Source organism: Myripristis murdjan, chromosome 20, assembly GCF_902150065.1.
Source record: "Myripristis murdjan chromosome 20, fMyrMur1.1, whole genome shotgun sequence".
In the NCBI taxonomy this organism is placed as follows: Eukaryota; Metazoa; Chordata; class Actinopteri; order Holocentriformes; family Holocentridae; genus Myripristis; species Myripristis murdjan.
This window is the reverse complement of record NC_043999.1, coordinates 13,780,674-13,808,299: the sequence shown is the minus strand read 5'-3', so window position 1 is coordinate 13,808,299 and position 27,626 is coordinate 13,780,674. Positions and strand designations below refer to the sequence as shown.

The 27,626-nt window shown below is 46.6% G+C and overlaps 1 protein-coding gene across 1 annotated transcript; it reads left to right on the top strand.

Annotated features, from left to right (window-relative positions):
* On the top strand, nucleotides 1-27,355 carry boc (BOC cell adhesion associated, oncogene regulated). The gene is made up of 18 exons (XM_030079730.1): nucleotides 1-216; nucleotides 12,368-12,496; nucleotides 13,364-13,636; nucleotides 17,522-17,668; nucleotides 18,836-18,979; nucleotides 19,593-19,886; nucleotides 21,409-21,681; nucleotides 21,760-22,028; nucleotides 22,235-22,400; nucleotides 22,830-22,895; nucleotides 23,250-23,459; nucleotides 23,837-24,012; nucleotides 24,134-24,356; nucleotides 24,624-24,809; nucleotides 24,981-25,192; nucleotides 25,352-25,440; nucleotides 25,726-25,880; nucleotides 26,183-27,355. Exons 2-18 carry the CDS (start codon nucleotides 12,385-12,387, stop codon nucleotides 26,350-26,352), a joined length of 3,165 nt encoding a protein of 1,054 aa, XP_029935590.1. The 5' UTR covers nucleotides 1-216; nucleotides 12,368-12,384; the 3' UTR covers nucleotides 26,353-27,355.
* Nucleotides 27,356-27,626: the final 271 nt, after the last annotated feature.

Here is a 27,626-nt window from a genome sequence, read left to right as displayed (position 1 = left end):
GAGAGCTCAGTCATCCAAAAACGGCCTTTCAATGTGAGAACTTGGGGAGCCGAAGAAAATGTCGGTGGCATCGCAGTAAATTACTAAAGCAGTAAGGCTTTAGAGGGAAAGTAAAATAAGAAGTGTTGTTTTTCGGACTAAACTCAACATCGGAGAGAGGCGGATTGAAGATCGGGTTATTAAAACAAGGTGTGAGCACCAAATCTAGCAGTTTTGGTAAGTTTTACCCCGTCAACTGGTCCATGTTTTGCGCTGTAGCGCTGCGTAACAACATGTTTTACAAAATAATAGACAACTTTATGCGTGTTACCGCATAGTCGCAGCCTTCCTGAGTGCTTTACTAACGCGTGTGTTACTTTATAAATAGTAAAAGTGGTCACTTTTGGGGTTAGACTACCATGTTGCATGCTGGTGCCTACTTCGATAGCAACATTTGTTTTGTTTCCTCGTCGGAGTGATGCCCAGTAACTGTTTGCTAAAAAAGTATTAGGATCAAATATCTCCAGTGTGGGTGCAAATGCGCGCTGTGGGTCTGGGTTTGGGATGTTAACTCGTGAAAAAGAAACGGGAACTTTGCTCTGGGACTTAGCTTGTTGTTGATGGAACGAGCTCTGCGTCCATATTTTCAAAACTTTTCCTTTTTTCTTTTCTTTTTTAAAAAAAATCCTGCCGGTTTCTGCCACATTTTTACCGGACAACACAGATATTGAGCAGGGATGGGCTTTGTGTGACACGTTTGCGGAGATTCCCAAGTGTGTTTTGCAGAGATACATGCTTGTTTTTGGGGGAAAAGGTGCCTGGGTTTTTGCAGGCCTCAGCCTATAGTCGCTCCCATAGGGTAACAGGAGACAGACATGGAGAGCTCTGCCAGATTTACCCCCATATCATCAGCGGAATGTGCTGCTAAACCTAAGGATTGATAAATCATAACCCCCCAGTTGGTGATCATCATAAGGCAAACAATTACCAATACAAACAAACAAACAAACAAAAAAAAACTATTGTCAGAGAGGCATCGTGCCTTTTCCTCTTAATTACCATTTCTTCACATAACTCATCACTTTCACCTTATTTGTTATGATGCACACTATGAATTTAGGTTTGAAGGATGTGGGTCAGTCTGAAAAAGTGGGTACATTTAGTTGAAAACAGGTTTAATTGGGCTGGGGAGGTTGTTTATGGGTCAGCCTCCGCTACATCCCTGCCTACATTTTATTAGCCTGTTTCTGCACAAAATGAACCGAGCAGATGTCACTATGCGCAGAAAGCAAAGTATAACAGCGCTAATTGTGTGCGTCTCTTAAGTCCCGGTGCCCCTCAGCAGCGGAGCAAACTCCTGCTGTCAGAATAAGCTAATTAGAGCCTCCAATAAATTGACAGCTGCTCAGCTATTCTCAAACATCAATGCAGCGCGGAATGCAGCATCTCTGCCCATAGCTGTCAAGAGCCTCGCTCAATACTTCTGATATCACCCTCCTCTTATTCAGGGATGATTTAATGAGAAAATGTTTGTCTTAATCCTCGGGTTGCTAATGAGTCTTGGCCGGGGTGTCAGTCACCGGGGGTTTGAGCGAGCGAGAGAGGAGGAGGAGGAGGTGGTGGTGGTGGAGGAGGAGGGGATGCAGGACATGGAGAGCTACAGGAACAGCCGCAGGGGCTCAAGTTTCCAACCCCAGGTGTCGTTTTGTTATTTGGATTACATTTAGCCCCGACTGGCTCGCACGGAGAAACCTCGGCAATTCAGTGACAGACATGGCATCAGACAAGAGGGCCCGATTGTTCCCTCTGAATCAATGTCACTTGGATTAAAAGTCGAAACGAATGGCCTGGCCTCCTCCAATTAGGCGCACCGCATAAGGGAATTAATTGGTCTTGGAGGGGAGAAAAGGGAGCCCCTTGTTGTTCAGGAGCGGGGTTTGTTGTTGTTGATCATCAGTGGCGGTCGGCTCGATCAAAGTTGAACTAATTGATTCCAGTCTGATTATCTGCCTGTATCTCACAGTCCTTGACCTTATTTGGTTGCTCATGAAGAGCCATTAGCTACGCCTTGCAGCACAGGACAGCACCATAGTCCATAACCAATTCTAGTGGGATATTATGTAAATGTCACAGCAGAACTTTGAAACACCATGCAGGTCAAAATCATACCACAGAAAGCCCCACAAGGTGATAAAACACCATGAAATACAACAAGACCACCGTTTACCTGCTCTTACCACCAAGTCCTGCAGGAATGTCACCGTGATATTAGTGATTTTGTCATTAAGGTGATGCTGATGGTCTAAAAGTGTGCACCCATGCTGTTGGCCATGAACTGGAAGCAGAAGACGTATGCACTTTGATATTGGTGTGACATGCTATGAAAAATTCAGAGTTGCTCTTTGGTTTCAGGTCAGTGAAGGCCACGTCCAGCTGTAGGCGAATCAGATTTACAGGACGCCAGGACAGGAAATTAACTTTTTTGTCCACAGGTTACAGAGGCTGATTTATATCAAAATTACCAGCCACTTTTGTTGTCTAACTGTTACCAGCTGGACCTTAGCTTTAATCATGGTTGATTAATCACGGTTACCTGCCAACGTGGCTTGCAGAGCTGCCAAATTTACTAGCATTTGGCCAGTGGCTGGTGGTAATTTCCTATACAGTCTATAGCAATACAGCCCCATAGCTTATAAAGATCAATTCCTGTGTAGGTTTAGGTCTGCAGCCAATGGCAATAGAATCTCTCATTCATTGCTTATTTTGGTTCTGACATCTATTCTGCCATTTTCGAGTATGACATAACATGTCTGTTGAAGGATAGGCTTTAACTTGTTTGACTCTTGCCCTGCACATGGTGTGTTTTGAAATCATTGGCGTTGATAATGCATCTGGACGTAAACCCAAGTCTTGTGCTTTAGATGGAAAAATACATTTTGAGACAACAAACAGGCCGCGGCTCGACACGGACTGCCATTACCGCTGGCTCGACTTCACTGTACTCGGACCCTGTGCTTGTGACTGTATTTCAAAAGTTCCCAAGCTTGGACTGCGGTGCTGTAAAAAGTGTATTGTTGTTTTAAAGGGTGTAACGTCGGTGTTAATTGACAAAGGAGAAAAAAATCCTTCCTGAGGGTATGCTTTCATCTCTACGGCAGCGGGTACACTCATGCAGTCATAACAGCCTGCAGGCAGAATCTGTGGGCCTGTGTTCGTGTGTTTCTGTGTGTGTGCGATTCTTGTGTGTGTGTCTGTGTGTGTATGAGTGATAGCTCCTGTCCAATCAGGATTATCTCCTCACTCTGGAATGTGCTGCTTGTCACTCTGGTGCTGAACCTGCCTCCACTGGAGGATCACCTGCACGGTCCTGTGAGACGGCTGCATCAGAGCCAGAGAGGCAAAGCCAGCGGGGGAAAGCGAGAGGGAGAGAGAAGGAATGTGTGTATGAGACGGAGAGCGGTAGTTTACATTTCATATTTCAGAAAGGATTTTGCTGGGATAACGTACTTTTCATAAACCAGGCAGAAACACACTCATCGCCAAATATGGCTGCCTGATTTTCCCAGAGCCGAACATTATTGGCCTGTTGACATACGGTGCATTAGGGCTTGAGCGTTGACAGATTGTAGGCTCGGGCTCGGGCTTCGTGCCCCGGAGGGTTTCTGTGTCCAGTCAGACATGGATAACCAGAGAGGGACACCTGGAGCAGCAGGTGGCCAGGGTCCAGTCTCCTCCCCTGGGGCTGCATACCTCTCCCCTCTCCTCTGCAGCCTCCTCCATTTCAGCCAGGATCACAAAGAGGGGGAGGAATGTGAGGTAAAAAAAAAAAAAAAATAGGGCAACAGTCAGAGGAAATTCTGACAGAGACTTGGAGAGGCTAATAAAATAGGCGACGATCAGGCTGGATGAGATTGTTGAGACAGGGACGGGGAAGATAAATCGGGCACAGGGAAGAGGAGCGAAGGAAGAAATGCCTGGGATGGAAAATGAGCAAAATCGGCGGAGAGGGAGGGGAACGTGTGATTCAGAAACAGGTGTGCAACTTTCTCCATTACACAGCGGCATTTATTGGATTTCAAACGGCGTTCCAAGGCTGCATCTAGACATGCCCATCCTCAGTTTACAGCCATTATCATAAAAGATAATTAGATCTTTCATTCGGTGCCTTAATGATCGAATAGGGATCATCGAAAGCCTGTAAAGCAGTTGAGTTGATTTGTTCCAGTACTTAAGGTAAAAAGTTAAGCTCCTGATTGGATAATAAAGTTACCCCAACCACGCATACACACACACACACACACACACACACACACACACACACACACACACAGACACACACTGTTGTTTGCCCTGGTGTAGTGCTGTTAAGTCATTGATCAACTCCAGACTTGGTAAGCAGTGTATGTGTGTGTGTGTGTGTGTAGACAAATACCCCTATGTGTGCAAAGCAGATATTTGGACAAAGATTAGGGAGCGTTATTACGAGCCAAAAGCAACCCAGACACCCTCTAATAGATCATTCACACACAAACACCAAATAGCACCCTGCCTGCAACCATTCAGTCACTTTTCTTTGTGTCACTCTCTCAGCCAGTCACTTTCTGTCTGTCACACACACACACACACACACACACACACACACACACCCGAGTGGTGTTTCATTGGGTTTGCTTGAATTTAGTGTGGCATTTCTAGGTCTCCCAGTCAGTCTTCATGTACCGACACCCTACTAGAACAGGCCGTCTCAGTGTGTTTGTACACTTCCACACACACACACACACACACACACACACGCACACACACACATCTTTTTATATGCTGGAGCAGTGACTTTATGTGTGTGTTTGTGCAGCAGTTGTGAAAGAAACAATAAAGGCACCAGAAAATTGAAAACGTCAAGGAAATCTGGGTTATATTCCAGGGCTTTAACCAATAATAAGATTTAAAGTTTTGCCCCAGAGAGAAAAACTCATCATTGAAGAATGTCAAACTGGCAGGAGAAGACATGATTCAACAGAATAAATCACTGGGCACCAGATTAGTTAGTTAGTGGGCCCCAGGGGTTATCAGTGCTGGAATTTTCCATCGACACTGCTCCTCTGTGTGCTGTCCAACAGCGCGCTCGGGTTTGTGTGAGATTTTGTTTTATGATATTTCAGAGCTTTCCCCCTTTACGATAGAGAGAGTATCCACAGGCCTGACTGACAGGACAAATGGTAGCGCTCTTGCTCTGCTTTACCCTCCCTCCCTCCCTCTGTCTCTCTCTCTCTCTCTCTCTCTCTCTCTCTCTCTCTCTCTCACACACACACACACACACACACACACACACACACACACACACACACACACACACACACACACTAATCCAGCCTCTGAAACGGAGAGCTTTCTTTGAAACAAGCCTCCTCCAGCTGTTTCTCCTCTTAAGAAACTCTTTCAGACCCGGCAGCTTTCACTTTATAACCGTGGAATAACCGGCGCTGTGTTACCGCTCCATCTCAAACACAGTTGACGTGCGGGCTCTCTCTCTCTCTCTCTCTCTCTCTCCACCGCATTTCTTTTTCCTGCTCAATTTCCTGCCTCACCTCAGTTTTTTTTTTTTTTTTTTTTTTTTTTTTTTGGAAAAATTCATCCTCATATATTGTTTTTCATACTTCTACAACTTCTAAGCCTTCCTCCCACCCCTCGTTTCATATGAGTCTTCCCATTCCCTCGCCTCTCTTTCCCTCTGTCGTCCTCCCACTTTTCTCTGTTTTCTAATGCCTCCACGTATCTGTTTTTCATATAATATTTTACTCTACTCTCTCTGTCTCTCTCTCTCTCTCTCTTTCTCTTTCTCCCCCTCCCTTCCTCTTTCTCCCTTCATCTCCCAGTGAGAGTTGTAGGAGAGTCGGGCCAGGCAGTGTCTCTCTCTCTCTCTCTCTCCCTCTCCCTCCTGGTTCCTGCTGAATAATGGGGAGAAATTGCTCTTGATTTATAATTGGTTCCATTCATTCTGATGCATGAGCTGCCAAAGGAGCCGGGGGCCCCTTTCACCCCTCCATCTCTCCCTCCCTCCCTCCTTTTTGCCTGCTCTCTCCTCTCTGCCCCCCCCCCCCCCCCCCCCCCCCCCCCTCCCCCCACCCTTCCACCTCCTCATGATGGACGAACACACAAGGAGCACGCTGCGTATGTGCACAGCTCTGAAAACCTCCATGTTTTTAGCATGTACGCCTTTGTGTTTCATCTCTTTGGACACAGATAAGTGGTAGCCTGTGTGTGTGTGTTGGGTTTTTTTTGTGTGTGTTGACATTTGGTGTTGGAAAAACTTCCTGAGGTTTGCATATTTATGTGCCTCTGTGAGTATACTTTTACCATGTAATAGGAGTTTGTGTGATTGCTTGCTTATGTGTTGTCAAGTGTGCGTGTGTGTGTCTTGTGTGAGAGCGAGAGAGACAGGCATGGGGGAAGAATGGGTGCGGGTAACTCAAATATGTAACAGTGTGTGTGTGTGTGTATGCATGCATGTGTGTGTGTGTTTGTGTAAAATGGGTACTGTGAAATCTGGGGCATTAGTTTGGGGTCTTCTCCCGGCGTTGTATGGGAATGATTAGGTGCTGTGTGACTGTGTGCTGAGGATCTTGGCGCTTGGTGAAGGCTTCTCAGAAATGATGTGCTGTCCCCACAGGGAGTCTCAACACACACACACACACACACACACACACTGTATATGCACACCAGAGGCAAAAAGTAACAGATTACATTTGCTCAAACACTGCATTCATGTACAGTTGGGAAGCAGTGGCTCTCTAGTTGTGAGACGTTTTACTGCACAACATTTCACAGGGAAATATTACACTTTTTATTGCACTACATATTTCTGGCTGCAGTTCCTTGCTGCTTTGCAAAATAAGGTTTTACATGCAAAACATCAAATCTTGGTGGTGTATGGAGCAGTTAGAGCTACAACATTGAGATATTTCTCACAGGTTTATTTTCATGGTGACTATATTCACTTTTCACTGCATTTTACGCATAATACCTCCATGCTTTAAGCAAAATTATGAATTCAGGAGTATTTACCTTCATGATATTGCTGCTTTTGCTTAAGGATTGCAGCTTTGATGCACACACACCTTTTTCCTCACATTCTCTGCTGAATACATTGCACTAATGATCTTTGTTTATATACTGTGCATATCATGTCCAACCATTTGTGTGTGTGTGTGTGTGTGTGTGTGTGTGTGCGTGTGTGATGGCTTAACGCTCCATACGTTGCTGTTTGGTTGGGGGTATGTGGCTGCGTCCCCCTCAGGAGGCGCGAGGCGGTTCCCATGGCCTTGGTGGGCACGCTGGCATCCCACGCCAGGCGGAGGAATGCGGGTGGGTGTGTTCGCCATGGCACCGTAATTAGCTCTCTGCGGTTAATTCGGCTTCGTTATCTAAATTATGCAAATGCAGCGGTGCCTAATTGATTAGACCCCCCCCCCATCCCTCCATTGCAGGCCTGTCCAGATCCCTTTCGTTAATCCTCGAGACGCTCTGTAGCTCGTTAGTGCCGGGGGGGAGCAGGGCTGTGCATATAGCTCGTTAATACTTTGTGAAGGGTGTGTATGTGTGTGTGTGTGTGTGTGTGTGTGTATTGGATTCATAGGGGGGTGGGGGAGTTGGGCAAAGTCTCAGCGTTCGTAGAGATGCTTAGATGCTTTTGATGTGTAATTTTATGGCATGAGAACGAGTGATGGCTCGAGTGAGGGATTTGGATCGCCCCCCCTCTCCACCTGTTGGGCAGGGTCCCATGCCAAGATAAGACATAATAAGAATGTTCTGTTCCCGTCCAGGAAGGCCCGTCCCCGGATAGCGCAGTGATAGATGGGAATAGATTTTGGTTTTTCATCTTTGCCAAGTTTTTTTTTTTTTTTTATGTGTCAAATAGCGAAGTATGAAAATAAAAGGGATGTGTTATCTCTGGCAAGCTGAAATAAGAAAGTGCCACATCTAACACTGTGTGACATGGTAAAAATATCATGTCACCATATTCGTCTTATTTTTGACACCATGATGATACATTGCGTTGCAGTTTGGTTTTTCCAAAACAAATTATACTTTATGAAAATTACACGACTCTTGGATGCCAAACAGTAAGTTCACACAAGATTTCCTCCTCCTTTCAGAACGTTTTCTCTTTATTACTGTGGAAATAGAAAAAAGAAATATGTGCTCTATCAGTGGATAACAAACAACTAACCAATGAAATGACTGTGGCAGTTTCAGTTTTAAGTTTATTTTGCATGGACATTAAAATACATGGGACTCATGATCTCAAGCCTCAAGACACAGAGTAAAAGAGAGGACTATGATCATGTTGTATAAACTTCCACTCATGATGATTTTCATGTTTTAGCTTCAGATTTGACGGATTAAATCCTCCTTTATGGGTTGAGACTATTTAACCACTCGTGTTTAAGAAATCTCTTGTCAACTCATTGTTTAAATTTGAAGACATATTGAAATTTAATGTCTAAAATGTATGTTTGCTAAACTAAAAGATGGCTATTTATGGAGAAATTCGGTTTTCAGTTGACAGTGATGATGTGTATTAGTGTTGCTCGAGTTTTGGTTGATGAAGTTATTGAACTCGTGTGTGTGCCTGTTACTTTCTAAACCCTTGCCCGTGTTGCTCCTCTTCCCCTGCGTGTCGGTTTTGTTAAACACTCGCTGGATTCTCCTCGTCGTCTTCCCCTCCGTCCAGCCTCAGGCGGACCAAGAGGCCAGCAAACAGATTGACAGAGTGAGGGGAAAATATGTTGGGACATTGAGCGACGCTCTCACACACGCTCTCTCAAACACACCCTCTCATTGACAAGGCCCTGCTCTCTCCTCCTGCTCGCCTGCCAGTTGACATCCCCTCTATTAATTTGAGTCCCCGTTCTGCTTTCTCAGTCAACCTCTCCACCCTCCACCCCCCCCACACACTGCCCCCACAAACCCCCTTCACCCATCTCACATCAATCCCTGAAGGCATTGAACACCCCCCGCCCCCCTCCCCTCTCCACACACTACTCCCAAACCTCTTGGTCATTGAGCCCCCCCCTCCCCTCCCTCTTTTTTTGGCCATTGAGCAGGGCCCATCAGCTCTTCCCCGGGCTCTTCAGAGTAGCGTCTCCCCTTCTCCGGGGGTCCACGGGGTCTTTGTCCGCGCGCCGGCTCACTGCTTTACAATGACTCTCCACTCTATTAAGGTGCGTTCTGCCTGTTAGCGTCGCCAGGGGCAACCGGCCTCCCGCATGGCAGCTATGCAGCATGGCATTGTGGGCCGCGGGCCCGAGCGGGGCAGTTGAACCCCGGCACTCCTCACACTTGACACCGCATGTGTTTATCTAAAGGGGGGGCTTTGTGGTGTTTGGAGAACCTCGAGGGGAGGAGGGGGGGGGGGGGGGGGGGGGGGGGTCCGAGGGGTGTAAAAAGACGTAAAACTGGGGAGGAGGAGGGGGAGACGAGGAGGAGTGGGGGTGATAAATATTCAACAGCTCAGCTCCTCAGAAGGAGTTACTACCCTACCCTGCCACTCCCCTCCTCCTCCTCTGTGTCCTCTCCGTGCCAGAAAGCAGATGGAATGTGAGCGCTCAGGGAGGAGGCTCCAGTCTGGTTTTATCCAATTAGCAGGGTTGTCAAAATGAATTTATCCACGGAGGCAGGGGGACAATGGGACCGGCAGTGGCCTGGGAGAACAGGGGGCCCTGTTCCTTTACTTTAGCACGCTCACAATGAACTTCCATCAAGTGACTCTCTCCCTCTCTCACACACACACACACCGACATGTACGGCGCTCGCATACCTACACGCATGGTGCATGCCTACAGACCGGACTCGCATGCCCGCCGCGCATACACAGGAGTTAGTGAAGCTCTCCAGCAGGCATGAGCCCATCGGCACGGCGGCACAGAGGGAGCCTCTGGTCGTGGCTCCTCACTGGAATGGGCAGATTTGAACGGTTCAGACGATTTCCTGCACAAACACTGCAGCATATTTTCTACAAAAAAACCCACAAAGCTGCTGCCACAAAGTATTCGCCATGCAGTGTTGTTCCTCTGTATTAAGGCAGCAGCACAACTGGCCTTTGTACACACACACACACACACACACACACACATAGATACATGTGTGCGCACGTGCACGCAAGTACATTCTGCTGGCTCCTGAATCACTGGAGCTGTCTCTCTGTCGGCTCTGGTTTTTATCAGTCTCGCTGATGTGGAGGAGGCTTCTCTCTCCCTGTTTTTCTCTCTCTCTCTCTCTCTCTCTCCTTCTCCCGCTCTGCATGGATGGAAAAAGTTGTACATGGATGTCAGGCCAACTTTTCATCTTGAGGCAGGGTATCTGCTAAGCAAACACAGCACCCAGCTGATTAATGAGTCGGACAGGCAGGCTCAGAGGAGTACGAGGCTGTTTTTAGGGAGTGCTGATGTGTGTGTGTGTGTGTGTGTGTGTGTGTGTGTGGGGGTTTTCTCATACCGTCGCACTATTATTATCACGGCGCAGGCTCTCCCTCTGCCTCGCCGTCGCTGCTTTTCTCTTATTATGTGTGTAAAACGGGCAAAGAGGGGGTGCTAGAGATCCCGCACGCTCGTATGAAATGTTCAAAATGTGCGTCCAGTTGGCAGATTCACCTGCTTGGTTTACGGGCAGCGCCTCTCCCAGTTGGGACAGGTGCTCGATACAGATGTATGTGCCTTTTTATGGGCAGCTGTCCTGGGTTGAGTCCATATGGCTCCCGGCCACAGAAGCCACAGGAGGCAGTAGCTCGCTGTTTGTTTACCGAGGCAGCAAACTACCGATGGCTTACTCCGAGTGAGTGAGTGAGTGAATGAATGAACGTGAGACAGAGCACACGTGTGTTTTTTTTTTTTTGTGTGTGTCAGTTTATACCATGAGAATAAACTATGTAGAAGTTGTTTAGGTCCATTGGTGATATGTAATTATAATGCAGCAGTGAAGCATATGGGCCAGTGTGGCAGTTGCCTGTTTTCCCATCAGCGCCCTGCTTTGCTCATTTTCAATAAATCTGCCTGGCAACCAGACTTTTTCGCTGCTGGGGCCATTAGATGATGAAGTCGCGCTGTAAGAGTTTCCATTCTCTTCGCTGTCCTGCTTTGGTCTCTCTCTCCCTCTCTCTCTCTATGTATGTGTGTGTGTGTGTTTAGTAGCTCGTTGCTGTCACCGAAGCTCAGAGCATCATCAGTCATTCGTGCGCCATAATAAGATCAGGGCAAATATTTGTGAGAAAAATTGTGTTTCCAATTCTATCGATGCAGTATCCTTTGGAGTATGTGGATGTTTGATATTTATGATGGCGCTGAGGGGGGGTTGAGAGAGTGAGTGAGCTAGAGGGAGGGAGAGAGAGAGGGAGAGACTCAGCCTGGGAGCGAAGGACCACCCTCCTCATCCTGACGGGAAGTTGTTAGTTTAACCTGACAGGAAAGAATTTGGGAAACTTGGCAGGGAGCGACAAGGGAGAGAGAAAAGCCTCCCCTCTCTACATTAACTGTTAATAGACTGACCATTTACCATTAGTCTCTCTCTCTCTCACACACACACACACACACTCTCTCTCCCAGCTCTCTCCATTCTCCACTAATACATACTGCGCTCAACTATAAAAGACCCCCGCCCCACTACACTACACTACCACCATCACCACACACACACACACACACACACACAGTCCTGTGATATATATTTCCCTCTGCCCCCCCCCCTTGTCCTGCCTCTCATTAGTTGCTCTTTGTGCTGAGCGCTGAATGCAGCCTCTGTGTTTTCCCTTCTCCTCTGCTCTCCTCCTCCCCTCCCTCTCGTCTTGGACCCTCTACCTGTATCAGTTACACCTGAGTGGGAAGGGGAGGGGGGGCGGGGGGTGGCTGTCAGGTTACAGCCCACAGAATGAGGGCGCCCCTTTGATGGGCACTGACTTAATGGGTGCGGGTACAAGGCAGAGAGAGGGAGGGGAGGGGAGGGAGGGATGGGTGAAGAGGAGATGGGGGCTGACAGAAAAGAAAGGCTTTATTTGTGTCCGGGCTGCTGAGGGTAGAGAGCAACGCCGTGTTGCGGGTCATGTTTTGCTCATGAGCGTCCTCTGTGTGTGTGTGCGTGTGTGTATGTGTGCGTGTATACAAGTGCCATAAAGGTAGAAGGGACTTTTGGCAATGTGTCGAGAGTGAATGAGTGTGTTGGTCTACCTATGTCTTCCTAATGGGACTGTTGGTGTTTCGGTGCGCTGTGTGTGTGTGTTTGTGTATGTGTGTGTGTTTGTTTCAGTCAGTGGGACTTGGCTTACACTGTTTGTTATGAGTGCACCAAGTCTGTAAATGACCCTCTAACCTTGCTGTGTGTGTGTGTGTGTGTGTTGCAGGGGGTAGTGTATGGAAGATGTCTGGAAAGCTGGACTGGACTCCGTGGATGAAAAAGAGAAGGGCTCCAGTGTTGTGCGCTCTAGCTGCAGTGCTGCTGTCCTGCCTGCAGGGCGGCGCCTCCGTCTCCGGTGAGTAACCTGCGGCTCAGGTGACCGCTTCCTCCCAGCTGAGCAACATGGAGATGTTTAAAACTCCTCTTTTATTTGGCTCTCACTGCCTGAAATTCAAATGCTGCTCCAACGACTGCCCTAAAATCTCTGGAAATGATAACATTAGTAGTTGCAACACAAATTTGAAGTAATAATCTGTAGTTCTAAAATAATAATGTCATATAAATTAACTGGGATTACCCCATAGTAATTCAGCCTCTACCCAGTTTATAAAAGCAGCAGCAAACAGGGCGATATGGACAAAATCAAATATCACAATGTCCTTTTTGACTCTTTACTGTAATGTAGCCTTTAAAACCAGGGAAAAAAACAACACTTATGCCATCAACAGTGTCTAAAATCCAAGACATTATGTAATCTAATATCACGATATGGATACAATATCAATATATTGCACAGCCGGAGCAGCAACAACAGTTTGTTTGGAATAAACTGAAGAGAAACTTGGACGTGAGCATGAGCAGTGATAGGCACCGTGGCTGAGCAGACACACGCAGTAAACTCCAGAAATTCTAAAAATAGAAACAAAAATCAAACCAAGGAAAAAGACACCACAGGACTGGAGATGCTGTTTAAATGACATGTCATCTCTGGGATGTGCAGCGCATGAAAAACACACACCAGGGACCACTTCAGCATCAAGATGTCGCCCAAAATCAGAAAATCCAGAATATGTGAGCAACGGTCTGCCGTGTTTCTTCATTTCCGTGTTTTGATCAGAGTCATGACGGCGTGCTGAGTCATAAAAGTCCATGTTTCAAAACTGTTCTGTTGTTTTTTTTTTATCACGCCGCTGACTGTTACGTGTGCTCCTCTCCCTGCTAGACGAGGTGCCCGTGTTCACTGAAGAGCCCGCGTCGGTGGTCCAGAAGTTGGGGGGCGGCGTTACCCTGCGCTGCAGCGCCCGTCCCGCCTCGGCCAACATCAGCTGGCGCCTCAACGGGCAGGAAGTGGCGGACGGGGAGCTGGACGTGGTGCTGGGGCCGGGCACCCTGCTCATCCCCGCCCTCTCCAACCTGACACTGGGCAGGTACCAGTGTGTGGCGAGCACCGGCGCAGGAGCCCTGGCCAGCGTGCCTGCTAACGTCACTGCTGCCAGTGAGTAGCCACACACACACACACACACACACACACACACTGAGCTATGAAATACACACAAGCGGGTTTTGTTTGTCCCCGTTTTCATGCAACATCTCGGGCATAATTCTCCTCAACAAAAACACAGTTGGAGTCATCACTCTGCACCGCAGCGAGGAATTTGTTTGCCATGTTTTGCAAGAATACAACAACGTAAACCATGTAATTTTCCACTGACTTTTCAAATGTACGACTCTATTTTTTGATGCAGACGGCTCTGAAACGCGCCTGACAAATTGTAGCGCACCACTGATAAATGATGGGAGCCGTGTTCGGTAATAGAGTGTTCATTCCGTGCAGCTGTTGTGGTCGCGGCTGAAATAACCCCCGGACTTTTCTGCAGCGTCATGCGGCGCGCGGGCCCGTCGCGTATATTGATCTAAACGAGGTTCAAGTAAATTCTTCTGGATGCTGACATTTTTAGTGCAGCGCTGAACCGAGTGCGTCGTGTTTTATTTGATATGCATCAGGGGACTGGGAGGCCTGAGGCGGTGTAACCTGAGACCGAGGAATGGAGGGGACCCTCGGGCCGGGGCTGGTCAGAGCGGGGATAGGGGACCGGGGCTCAAGCTGGGGGCCCCCTGCCTCCTCTGGCCTCTCTGCTCCCCACAACACCGCATTCCTCTCCTCAGGACGCCTCGGAAATTATGGCCCCGTAATTGGGTAGAGGGCTGTTTTGCCAAAAGGAGAGAGGGGGACGTGGGGGGGTGAGAGTGTTGTGTAGTGTTGTGTATCGCGCACCGTTCGATGCAGAAGAGAAGACAGGACTGACTGTATCCTGCGCTCTTTTTTTTTTTTTTTTTTTTTTGTGCGGCTCAAAAACTGGAAGCGTCTTCCAGGCCAGTCGAGACAGGATCCTCGCACAAGATGAGACGTGATGTCACATTCTCTGTCTCCTCGCGGCGCTCCATAACCTCACACACTCCGCACATTCTTCTCCCCTCGCGCGTTTTTTTTTTTTTTTCACTCTTCAACCTGTCGCCCTCTCTCATTATCTTTCACTTTCTCTCCTCTCTCTTTTCTCTTTTCTCTCGTTTTCCCTCTCATTTCTGCTTTGGCGAGCGGCGCGCCTGTTATGTGCGCAGAGCTTCAATGACGAATCCCATCTGTACACAAGGCGTTACATGTCATTGATACATCCAGTAGTTGATGAATCATGTTGAGCTAAGCACATATGGAGCCGCCCCCCCTCTCAAAAAAAAAAAAAAAAAAGCTTCTCTAATTTAATAACACTCTCCTCTCGGCCACCCCGAAAGCGCCTGAGGAATTGCTCCACAGGGAGTGCACGTCTTTCCATTTGCGTGCTGTTTTCCTCTTAGAAACGCACATGTTTTTGTGTGTGTGTGTGTGTGTGTGTGTGTGTGTGTGTGTGTGATCAAGATAGTTTGATTCCAGGCCTTTGCTGTCTGACTCTGAAGAATCTCCCGGGTCTCTGCTGTTTTGGCATTATTTAAAAGTCCTTGCCTGAATTCCTTTGTTGACAGTCGCCCTCCCTTTTGCACAAAAAAAAAAAAACACAGGAGAGGTAATTGGACCGATGTGGATCTGTGCAACATGAACACACGTGGCATAAACATCTTACAATTCATACTCGCTCTCTCTCACACACACACACACACACACACACACACACACACACACACAAAAGCGTCCTACCTCTGCACATAAAGATGATGAATGCACTGTCTCTCTAGAAATATTTAAGTGGGCCTTGCCAAGCAGCCCTGGTGCGGGAGGTCTGCTTCACTTTATAAATACCATCAATCCTCCATTGCTCCTCTCACCCGGGGCCAGCAGGATGCGCACACACACGCACACACACACACACACACACATGCAACCACATACACCTGAGAGGCACCCATGCGGGGTTGTTCCTGTGAAGAATGCGGAGTGGAGGGGGGGTTAAAAGGTGTAAGTGCAGGAATTTGGGAGAAGCAAAGGGAGGAGGAGGAGGTGTGTGTGTGTGTGTGTGTGTGTGTGTGTGAGTGTTGGGGGGTGGGGTGTGTGTGTGTGTGTGTGTGTGTGCAGAGTTGGAGAGGAGAAGGAGAGCAGGCAGGCAGGGGGTAGCTGTAAAAACAGGGCCTGATTGATTTAGCAAATGGAGCGTCACAAGGCCTCTCTCTTTGAGGCTCCACCCCCTATATTCCTCACACACACACACACACACACACACACACACACACACACACACACACACACCACTTTGCATGACACGTCCTGGGATTCTCATCTCTCAGGATGAAATGGAGCTAGAGGTTTGTGTGTGTGTGTGTGTGTGTGTGTGTGTGTGTGTGTGTGTGTGTGTGTGTGTGTGTGTGTGTGTAGACAGTGGGTGGGAGGAGTGAGGGGGTTCACCTGTCAAAGCCTCAGACTCCCATAAGCCATTTCTCCATTAAAGCTGCCCCAGACAGACAGACAGGCAGGCAGACAGACGGGGACAGAGCCAGCGTGCGTGGTGAATAGATCAGACATGAAAACCAGCCGCCTCAGCCTCTCCTCCTGCAGTGTTTGCTCAGCGCCTTGAGTAAATCACTCCTGCGTCTCTATCAGCAGACAGATAGCGCGGCCTTAACTAAACTCTGTGTATTGAATTAGAGCTGTATACAAAGTCTGCTCAGCTGATTGTGTGTAGATATATATATATATATATATATGTACCAGTGGCTTGGTCTTGGCCTGTTCGCCAGAGAGAGAGAGGCTGCCGGTCCAAGAAAAACAAGTTCGTTATAGCACCTCTGGAAAGAATGGAGCGCCGGCCGTGTTTGTTAAGAATAAATCAACAAAGGCTGGTAGAAGTTTAATCAGGTTCTCGGGGAAGTTTTATTTATCTTTCATTTCACATTTGGACTGCCTCACGACAAATCGCTCTATTTGTTAATGTTCTTTTCACCCAGCTGCTCTTTCTTTCTCTCCTCCTGCGCCGTTCCCGTCTCTTGTTTCCTGTCCTCTCCTGGTCGCCTTAAAAATGGCAGCGTCTCCACCCCGGTCCTCTTCTTCGTCTTCCTTTTTTTTTTTTTTTTTTTTTTTTTTTTCTTGGAGGGGAGTTGTGCTGTTTCCTCCCAAATCCAAACTGGTTATCTTTCCCTGAAACTCTAGAGGATGGACACCTCTCACCTTTGACCCCTTGGCCAGGCCTCGAGGCCCCCATGTGGGGGTTTCGGGGTCGGGGGTCAGCAGAGTGTCTGTGCTGTGCAGACTGTGTGTCTGTGGGACAAAGTCGCAGCACATGGCTGCAGTAATCCCACTCCCAATTCCCACAGAACCTGAACCGGGCCCAGTTACACTCATGTTAGACACAATCAGTGTCTCCTACTCAAACAGTACACACATTTTACACGATGTTTTCCTCACACTCTTCAGCGGCACAAAATGAGAACATCCAGTTTCTTATTTCGTCTCATATTCGGTTTGAAAATCTTGTTTTTCTTAAGACAAGTGAAAAAGTCCACCAGTGTGATGAGATAATTCCCTGAATCAAATGTCATTTTCTTGATGTTTGTGGGCTGAGCTGCCTCATTCGGCCTTGTTTCGACATATTTGTACTTCCCAGAAAAATTCCTGAATCTGCATTGGAGACAAGTGGGATTATCTCATCTCACTAGCAGATTTGGGACAAACAAGATTTCAAGAGTATGAGGCTAAATAACTATAAATAAAATTCTCCCCTTTTTTTTAAACATTATTTTTTTGCAATGTAATGAGTGAAAATGCTACAGCAACCTGACACCTTGACCTTTGAGAGGACATGTGAGCTATAACCAATATGGAAATACAGTTGTTTTCCAGTGGTGTAGTTCTGGACTGTATGTTGACCTCAGTGCTCCCTCTCGGTGTGTTTTTCAGAGTTACGTGACTTTGAGCCTGATGACCAGCAGGAAATCGAGGTAGATGAAGGCAACACGGCGGTTATTGAATGTCACCTCCCTGAAAGCCAGCCCAAGGCCCAGGTCCGCTACAGCGTCAAGCAGGAATGGCTGGAGACGTCCAAAGGTACTCGCTCTCTCTCTCTCTCTCTGTCACTTCACTGTGGATCTCCCGGCCTCTGATAGCTGCTGCTTTTGAGGACTAATTCGTTATGATCTCCCATAATTCTCTCTCTCTCTCTCTCTCTCTCTCTCTCGCTCGCTCTCCACTTCCCTCACTGTGCACAATCTCTCTTCATGACTTACTGGAATGCTATAATCCTGCTATCTGGCCCATCATAAAACCGGTGATAAGGGAATTATCTTAAGAATGTTGAAACATGGGAATACCCTTGTTTATTTTTCAACCATTTATTTCTAAGATGCTTGAAAAAAAAGAAAAAAGCCCCTGTGGTTTGTGGCTGGTATGCTGATGATGCCTGGGAGCTGTAGGTACTGATATCTGTAGCTTATCTTGGAGGAAATGAAGACCATATTGAGGCGCGTTCCCTCGCCCTGTCTGGGTCAGACTCTGGGACGCCACCCTGTGGCTGCAGCTTATACTGCAGTCTGTACAGTTGACATCAGCACTGTAATGGCACGAGGGCTGCATGATGAATCGTTTCAGCATTGACACTGCGATGTGCGCGTGTGCAGTTTAGTCACATTGCAGGATGCACAATGTCAAGTAAAGCAAATTAACCAAATCAGGTCACGCTACCACTTTTTTGCTGCTTGACACAAAAGGAAAACTAGCAAGGTTCTCATTTTCCATGACTAATGTAGTCCATCTAAGTCCATCTGATATCAGTTCAGTGACCACTTCACTGTGTGCTCTGGTGAACAGGTGCACTTGAATCCTTTAACAAAACAGCCAAAGCCCCAATAGTGACCAACCACAACCTGAAAATGAGCGCTGCCTGTTTTGGGTGTTTGATAAACTGAAGAGCACATCGTGAAGTGATGGCTGTGCATGGCGAGCCTGCGTGTCACAGGGCTGAAAGTTTAAAAGTTTAAAAGTTACTGTCACGGGGCTGATCTGTGCCCTGATGTAAGAGATAATCAGGGGTGTCAGAGTCACATACATGTTACCAGAGTCCAAGCTGATTTCATTTATTTAAGTTAATTGTATATCTCTACATACATAACACACTGCATGTGTCTGCAAAATAAAGATCGTACTGTCACGTTCGGTGTAGCTGGGTTCATATGTGATCTTTATGGTGTGTAATCTGTTGTCTGTTTTCTCCTGCAGGAAACTACCTCATCATGCCGTCAGGAAACCTGCAGATCGCCAACGCCACGCAGGAGGACGAGGGGCCTTACAAGTGTGCTGCTTACAACCCGGTCACGCAGGAGGTCAAGACGTCCACCTCCACCGACCGCCTGCGCATCCGCCGTGAGTCACCGACCTCAACACACACAAGACATAACTCTGAAACATAAAGACGTAACATTCAATGCAGTTATGCACCACATACGCACCAGTATTACCAGCACTGATAAAAAAAACACATGACAAATGTGGAAGAAGTCAATATATTGTGGTTGATATTGAAATAGCAACTCATCGGTAGGTAACTAACTGTATATGTTGGCTATAAGAGGGGATTGGATAGTTTCTAACTGTGAGGCTGTAGGTACATTTGTTTGTCAACTTTTATAATCCAGTAACATCAGGACACACTGAGTGACAGGCGTGGATGAGTGCAGTCAAATTGTGATGACAAAGCTGTTGAATCTTCAAATCCAGAAAGGAAAGTGGTTACTGTAATTAATGCAATGTGATCGTAATTATAGATGGTTTGGATGTGATCCAGCCTTCGTGCAAACACACGCAAGCAATGTACAGAGACGGAAGGCAGAGCAGGGAAAAACTAATGCAGGCACAGATTTATATAAATAGGCATTTATGTAAGAGATCCGTTTTCAGTGCGAAGCCTGGATACACAGCAACTCAGTGTCACAGCATCTGACATCGAAAAGCCCCTGACTGTCCTCGTCTCTGCCAGGTTCCACGTCGGAGGCGGCTCGTATCATCTACCCCCCAGCGCCTCGTTCCATCATCGTGACCAAGGGCCAGCGGCTCGTGCTGGAGTGTGTGGCCAGCGGCATCCCGACTCCGCACGTCACCTGGGCCAAAGACGGGCAGGACCTGCGTTTCCATAACAACACGCGCTTCCTCCTCAGCAACCTGCTGATCGACGCAGTCGGCGAGGCTGACTCAGGCACCTACATCTGCCGCGCCGACAACGGCATCGGCTTGGCCAGCTCCGCCACCGTGCTCTATGACGTGCAGGTGTTTGGTAAGTAAAGGGAAGGAGGGGAAATGTGTTGGTGCATGTTGTGTGTTCGCACAAAATGGTAGAGAGTATACGCAGTCAAGGCACAGAGTGGTTTTCATAACTTTCATTCTGGTTTGGCCTTTTGAATGATTTGTTTTGATTGTGATTTTAAAGACACTGATTTGATTCCCCTATAGGCTTTGAGTGGTGAATGGAGTTAATTTAGCTTCAGAGGGTTTCTTCATTGGCCACTCCCTTTTAGGATTTTTTTTAATGACTAGAGTTTTGTCTGTGTCATGGATTTAATAATTAGACTGACTCCTGTTTGGCGGTCACAGAAGACAGGGGTCTGTATGTGTGTGTGTGTGAGCAGAATGTAAGACTGGGCGGCATTGTGTAAGAATGGAGACACAGCTCTCTATTCTGCAGCAGGACTTGATTGAGTGTGTCTAGGTTATGGATGACTGTTTTTACAGTGATTTTCTGTGTGTGTGTGTGTGTGTGTGTGTGTGTTTGTGATTGTGTGTGTGTGTGTTGTGGGCTTGTCTCTCTGCAGCTGGCTCTAATTAAAGCCAGAGAGCTGCTGTAGCTCTAATGAGCTCTGTCTCTCCACGATTCACAAGCAGCCAACCATCAACTGGCTGGCCTGGCCTGGCCTGCCTGGCTCTCCACACCCCTGTCACACTGCCTATACACACGTGCATGATCGCTCACTTTGCTCACACACACTCCCAGGCATTCACACACAAGAGAAGATAGACAAGCATGCGTGTACACCAGGGATGGAATGGTTCTTGTTTTTACTATAAACCGTGATACAATATCTGGCAGTTGGTTGAAATGTTTCGTGTTTTAATCAGAATAACCAGTTTTGATGAGTGTATTTTTTTTGTTTGTGTGGTTTTTTTTTTTAAGTCAGTTTTTGTTGTACATAGCCCTACTGTCTCATATCAACTAAAATCAGTATCAACCAGTCAAGTCTCCATAACGCCCATGGGCAGCATACGTGTTTATTGCTTTTTATTGCATTTCTATTGCTTTTCCATGGTAGAAGGTGGTGTGAGTAATTTAAAGGTGAAGGCAATGCGAAGTTGCCCAGGATTGATTTGAACTGAGGAGCTTTTAGACTTGTGTGACAAAAAAAGTCAAATAAGCAACAGGGTGATGATGAGTCTGCATGGCTCTCCTCTTTGGAACTAATTTCACTTTTTTGTGAGTCAAAAGAAGTCCTGTTCAGCTGAACCTCTGAAACTGCTTAGTGCTCTTTTTAAATTGTGATTTTCAATAGAAATCATGGTGAAATGATTTCAATGTGTGATAGTAATTATTATTATTATTATTATTATTATAACATTTTCATCACATTCTTACAATACTGTGATAGTACTGAAGACCATGATACGTTTAGTCACAATAACCATGATTTTGAAATTTCATGTTCCATCTCCAGTGTAGACACACACACACACACACACACACACAGATCCAAGCTGTGGCTGGGTGTGCGCCTCCTCTCACTCGTGTTTCTCTCTGCCTCCCTCAGAGCCTCCTCAGGTGACGGTGGAGCTGCAGCAGCAGGAGGCGGCGTGGGGAGAGACGGTGCGGATCAGCTGCCAGGCGCGGGGGAAACCCGCTCCCTCCGTGGTGTGGCTCCACAATGCTCGGCCCCTCGCCCCATCTCCTCGCCATCGCCTGTCCTCCCGCATGCTGCGTGTCTTCAACGTCGGGCCTCAGGACGACGGGCTGTACCAGTGCATGGCCGAGAACGGTGTGGGCAGCTCACAGGCCTCGGCCCGACTTGTTACTCTGCCAACCGGTGAGTAGTGCAGTCGGATAGGATGTCTTTTGATTCCCTCCTGCAGTGTCCACCATCAACTTATTTGTATCTCTGTAGGGATTCCATCCCGTGGGAAGCTGCCGTCCATCTTGCGGCCGCTGAGCCCAGACAAAGTGCTTAGAGAGCAGGCGCCGGTGAGGCCCGGGGCCGCAGGGGCCATGTTACCCCTCGACTGCTCCGAGCTCCCAGGGCAGATCTCGCCTGCGGAGGCCCCGATCATCCTCAGCCAGCCACGAACCGGCAAGGCTGACTTCTATGAACTGACCTGGAGGCCACGCCATGATGGAGGGCCCCCTGTGCTGGAGTACATGGTCAAATACAGAAAGGTACTGCAAAGAGTTTACTGCATTGTTTTTCACTTATTAGTGTTTATGGTACCAGCTGAAGCTTAGAGACTACTCGTACCAGTTGCTAATATTAACATTGTGGCGATCTAAGAGAATGCTATAAATTGCAATTTTTAAAAATAGATTATATAATGTTAAAGTAAATACGTTGTTTCACACTTCACATTTGCTGTTTTCTCTGCTAGGTGGGAGACCCTCTCGCCGAGTGGACTTCCAGCAGCATTTCAGGCTCTCTGCACAAACTAACCCTGGCGAAGCTGCAGCCAGACAGTCTGTATGAGGTGGAGATGGCTGCCAAGAACTGTGCAGGGCTGGGACAGCCTGCCATGATGACTTTCAGAACTGGCAAGGGTACATCAGTCATAAAACATATACACACACGCCATCAGGCCACAAAAGTACAGCTAATTCACCAGCGATGATTTCAGTCAGTCTTTATGATGGGTAGAACTGCAAAGTCCAAAACCTTTCCCACTTTTACAGCTTACTGAAAGCAGAAATTCCCAAATATGTAACAGTTGTTATAGCTAACATTTTGTCAGGCTCAGAAAAAAGCAAAATAGACATAAATGCATGTGGTTTTCATGGGAATCTACAAACAGTTGGTACAGTTATCACAAGAGTCCACTCAATTATTTATCACTACCTCTTTTATGTACATATGCTGGACCTTGGCACTTTATTTAACGATTATAAGCATAATCATAATTACAGATTTTAACCATGTATGTTCAGAACGCACCCTTATTGCAATTTCTGGTCTTATTTTCTTAACAACAGGTCGCAGGGGTCCAGGAGGCCAAAATGACCCTCCAAAAACTGCTGTTCCCTCTCCCAGCCTCTCTCGTAAGCCTTCACATCCTGTTCTTTTTTTTTTACTCTCCTTTAACAAACTTTCTTCTAATTAACTTAATGTACTAACCATAACTCCAGTTTCTCCTGTGATAACCATAACTAGATAATGCCAGACTAAAGCTGTTAACTCCTAACCCTCCTACAGACTAACATGCACATCTCAATTTCTCCCTCATTTCACTGAAGGATGAGCTCTCAGTAAGTGTTAAAGCCTCTTTCTTATGTCGTCTGTGTTTTGCTTTAGTGATACACTTGCATGTTGATGGAATGATTACAGATAAATGGTGTGTGTGTTTGTGCGTCTGCCGTTGTCCTCCATCTGACACCGTTCTTCCTTCTCCACAGCTCCCGAGGCCCCCGACAAACCCACCATCTCCACGGCAACGGAGACATCTGCGTATGTAACTTGGATCCCGCGCGGCAATCGTGGCTTCCCCATCCAGTCGTTTCAGGTGGAGTATAAGAAGGTGAAGAAGGCAGGAGAGGACTGGGTGACGGCCGTGGCCAACATCCCGCCATCGCGGCTCTCTGTGGAGATCACAGGCCTGGAGAAAGGTCGGCCTCCCCGTCGGCGCAAGCCACATACATCCTCATGCTTACATCAACAGCATTGTTGTTGTTATTGTCAGAGAATGCTGGAGAGGGCGGTGTGAAGTGGGTGGGGATGTCGGATGTTGTACCATACAATTACAATGATGATGTCATTATATTCCCATGACCCCGAAATTCATCAGCATAATTAGTGTTGTTGCAGTCATTTCAGTAATTACTGCAGTCAATCAAAACCACAACCAGATTGCAATCAACATTTCATTTACTCTCTCTCTAAAAAAAAAAAAAAGGAAGCTAAAAGCAAACATCATTACTCAACACAGAACATAGAGGCTCCTTCTATGCAGTAATGACTAACATGGCATTTCTCTGCACTGCAGGAACATCCTATAAGTTTCGTGTTGTGGCGGTGAACGTGATTGGTTCCAGCCCTCCCAGCGCCCCGTCTAAGGCCTACACAGTGGTGGGTGGCAGAACCAACGAGCGGCCTGTAGACGGACCCTACATCACCTACAACGAAGCCATCAACGAGACGACCATCATCCTCAAATGGACAGTGAGTAGCAGCAAAGAGAGGAAATGTGTTCGTCTGTAAAACGGTGGAGGTGGAGATCAGCCGGTGCTGCGTGCTCTCTTTTTTCATCATGATTCATTTTTTTTTCTCTCTCTTTTATCAGTACACTCCTGTCAACAACACGCCCATCTATGGCTTCTACATCTACTACCGGCCAACAGACAGCGATAACGACAGCGACTATAAGAAGGATGTAGTGGAGGGAGACCGCTACTGGCACTCCATCACTGATCTGCAGCCTGAGACCGCCTACGACATCAAGATGCAGTGCTTCAACGAGGGCGGAGAGAGCGAGTTCGGCAACGTGGTGATCCTAGAAACCAAAGGTGAGCTGATCCTGTGTGTAGTATTTGCCTGTATTGTAGACTCACTGCCGCTAGTCAGTTTTTCAGCCACTTTGGATGGGTTACTTCTACCACTGGCCAGTACAGTGAAGCAAAGTTAGCCTGACAGACTGTTTGAATGTTTAATTGCAATCATATGTTCTTTGGTGACTTGCCTCTTGTTAAAAAGTGAAGCTACATTTCACTGCTGATGTTGACTAAACGGTCTTATTAAATATTTTTTCCACTCCTTCCTTGTGCTATCCTCAGCTCGTCCAAACCACCAGCGGCCTGCGCCGTCAGAATCTCCAGCCCCAGGTCCAGGACACTCAGGGGGAGCGGTGCCCCGGCCCAGCGACCTACCCTACCTCATAGTTGGTGTCGTTCTGGGAGCCTTTGTCTTCATCATCGTCGCCTTCATCCCCTTCTGTCTTTGGCGGGCTTGGGCTAAGCAGAGTGAGTGGTGGTGATTTGCAAAGGAAAACACCAAACACCAGTTAATTCACAGCATTTAATGGTGCAAACAAGACTAAAGTTACCAAGTACGACACCCCAAATACCATGTGAGGAACAAAAGAACATAGTTAATATAAATATGTAAATGTTCTCATCTTGTGCTCATTTCAGAACAAACGTCCGACCTGTGTTTCCCTGCTGTGGCGGCCCCTGTATCGTCCTGCCAGTACACCATGGTTCCCCTTCAGGGGCTGGCGCTGGTCGGCCACTGCCCACTGGACCCCCACATGACTGCCTCACATGGAGTTTACCAGCCTAATGGAGAATACACTCCTAACGGCAAACCCCACCTTCCCACACACTGCCTGCCTGGACTGCACCAGGTATACCACAATTTATAAAGGAATACATATAGACTTAAATATACAGTTTGTAGCTTGATAAGAATATATAACTGTTGGCAAAAGTTCATTAGGATGAACACTTTTCATTTATGTTTTAATTGTGATGTGTGGTATTTAGAGTATGTTTGTTTTTTGCAGGAGGAGGTGGATTGTGATATGGAGTGTGACACATTGCTGCCACAGACAATGTCCAATGGGCACCTGCCTGTCTACCACTACTCTACCAGGTACATGTACATGTCAATCCTTAAATGTAGGGGTCAGCTTGCCATTTAAACCTGCAGAGACATGTGATAGGGCAAATATTTTGCAGTGATATATTCAAATTCCTCATAAAAAGTCCACAAATGGGCAGGAGAAACAGTGAGATCTTTGCAAATTGCTATAATTGCACTTTGACTGGATGCTTTTTTTTTTCTATGACTAGATATTCATGATGATAGAATTCATAATAATTTTTGTGTTGGATTATTGGGCATATCTAAACAATCTTGCACCCTTGTCTTCCTTAGTGGTCCTGACCATCGTGGACAGGATTGCTGTCCTTGTGATGATTCTGCTCTTCAGCTCCTTGACACTTCCCATGAGCCACTCAGTCCACAGGAAGTGGGAGGTGATACCAACTTTTATCTTGGGAACGTAGCGGAGGAGGATGATCTTACTCATGGTATATGTCCAAGCTGTTGCATTTTTTCCTTTTTATACACCAAAGAGTCCATTTAAGTGCCAAATCTGGAAAATTGCTTCTCTTACAAATTGTGATGATGCAGTGCATAATGCAAGTTTAATATGCAATGCATATTAAACCCATCTCGACTGACTCGAACCCTAATGGGAGATGCAGTTGGCTGAAACAAATTTTCTTGGCATTTTATTGGGTTAGCTTTACAATAACATCCTTGAAGCGCTGTTTGTTAAATGTCTATCCTCAAAAGTTCAGTACCTCACCTATGTTTCTTATTCTTGTAGAGCCAGCCTCCCTTCCTCTATTATCTCTGGAAGACGAGGGGATCTTCACCACGTCATCTTCAGCAGCAACAACACCACAATCCCAAGACACAACAATACAGGAGGTGAACATCCTCCCGAGTGAAGCGTCCCCAGAGGACGAAGGGACAGCAGACGCAACAGACGCATGAGACTGTCAAACAAACAGAAGAAAACAAGAAAAAGTATTTATTTTTGTATCACAGATATTTATATATTTATACTTTTGTACATAAAAGTGTTTCATTATAGTGTATATAAGGTTATTTTCATAATGAAAAAAAGACTCTATTCATACATCCTCCTCACTGCATTATGGACAAAGGGAGTGCCATGTTGTCATGCTGAACTCGTGTTCTAATCTCAAATGGTGTCTGCATTTGTTGGGGAGGGAAATGCGTCTGAGGAGATATTATTCCAGTTATGAAATTCAGTCAGAGGATCATAAATTTGGAGACGGATTCCTCTTAAGTCAGCACTTCAGATCCAGACCCTCCTCACTCCTCAAGTCATTCCTGGCAGATCTCCATCTTCAGCGCTTCGGACTTGGACCTTCAGTACTTAGCTTTATATACACCAGAGACAAAGGGACCATGTGAACCATTCTGATGCTGTAATTGTGTGTTGCTCCCTTCTCGATTTAGTTCTGTGTTGCTTTACCAAGGTTTCAAGGTACAACTGTCAGTCAACCATTTTGTATAGAAATAACACGTGTATTATGCATTGTTCATCATTAACAAACTATTAACAAGTGTATGCAACATAAAACCATCCTGTTTCAGTAGTGTTCAAAAGAGATTATATATTGTATAGTTATTTATTTTTTTTTAATTTTTATGTTATTTTTAATCACTGAATGGGAGAGATTCTGGAAAATATCTTTTACTCAGTCATTAATAAGCTGAACTTTATACAAGACTGCAACCACTTCTGTGTTTACTGATATGCTGGTCACCAAATGACTACCAAGTGAGGGAGCCTTGACAGGTGTGTCAGTATTATTGTTCCCTCACAGAACGGTGCATAAGTATTAGTCTTCGCAAGAGATGTCTGCGATCAAAATGAAGGAGATCTTGAATCTGTACTCCCTTTGCTGTTGTCGTGGTTACACATGCTGGAGCACTATTGCATGTAAATAAAAGCTTATGAAATGAACCAGGTTATTCTGCGCATCCTTTTCATCTGGAACAGTTAAGTATGATTGTGGCATAGTCTGCAAGTATTTTGTACTGCTATATGTTTAACTTTAGAGCTACAGCTGAGCAGTGTGCATAGGCTGTAATACAAATACAACATGAACACTCCTGTTGGAATAATGGTAGCATATATAGTTGCTGGGATTTCAGCTGGTTTTGGACAAACCACTAATTTGTAATGTACAGATTTTCCTCCTATTATCTTTTTTTGATTTGTAGCACAACCCCCA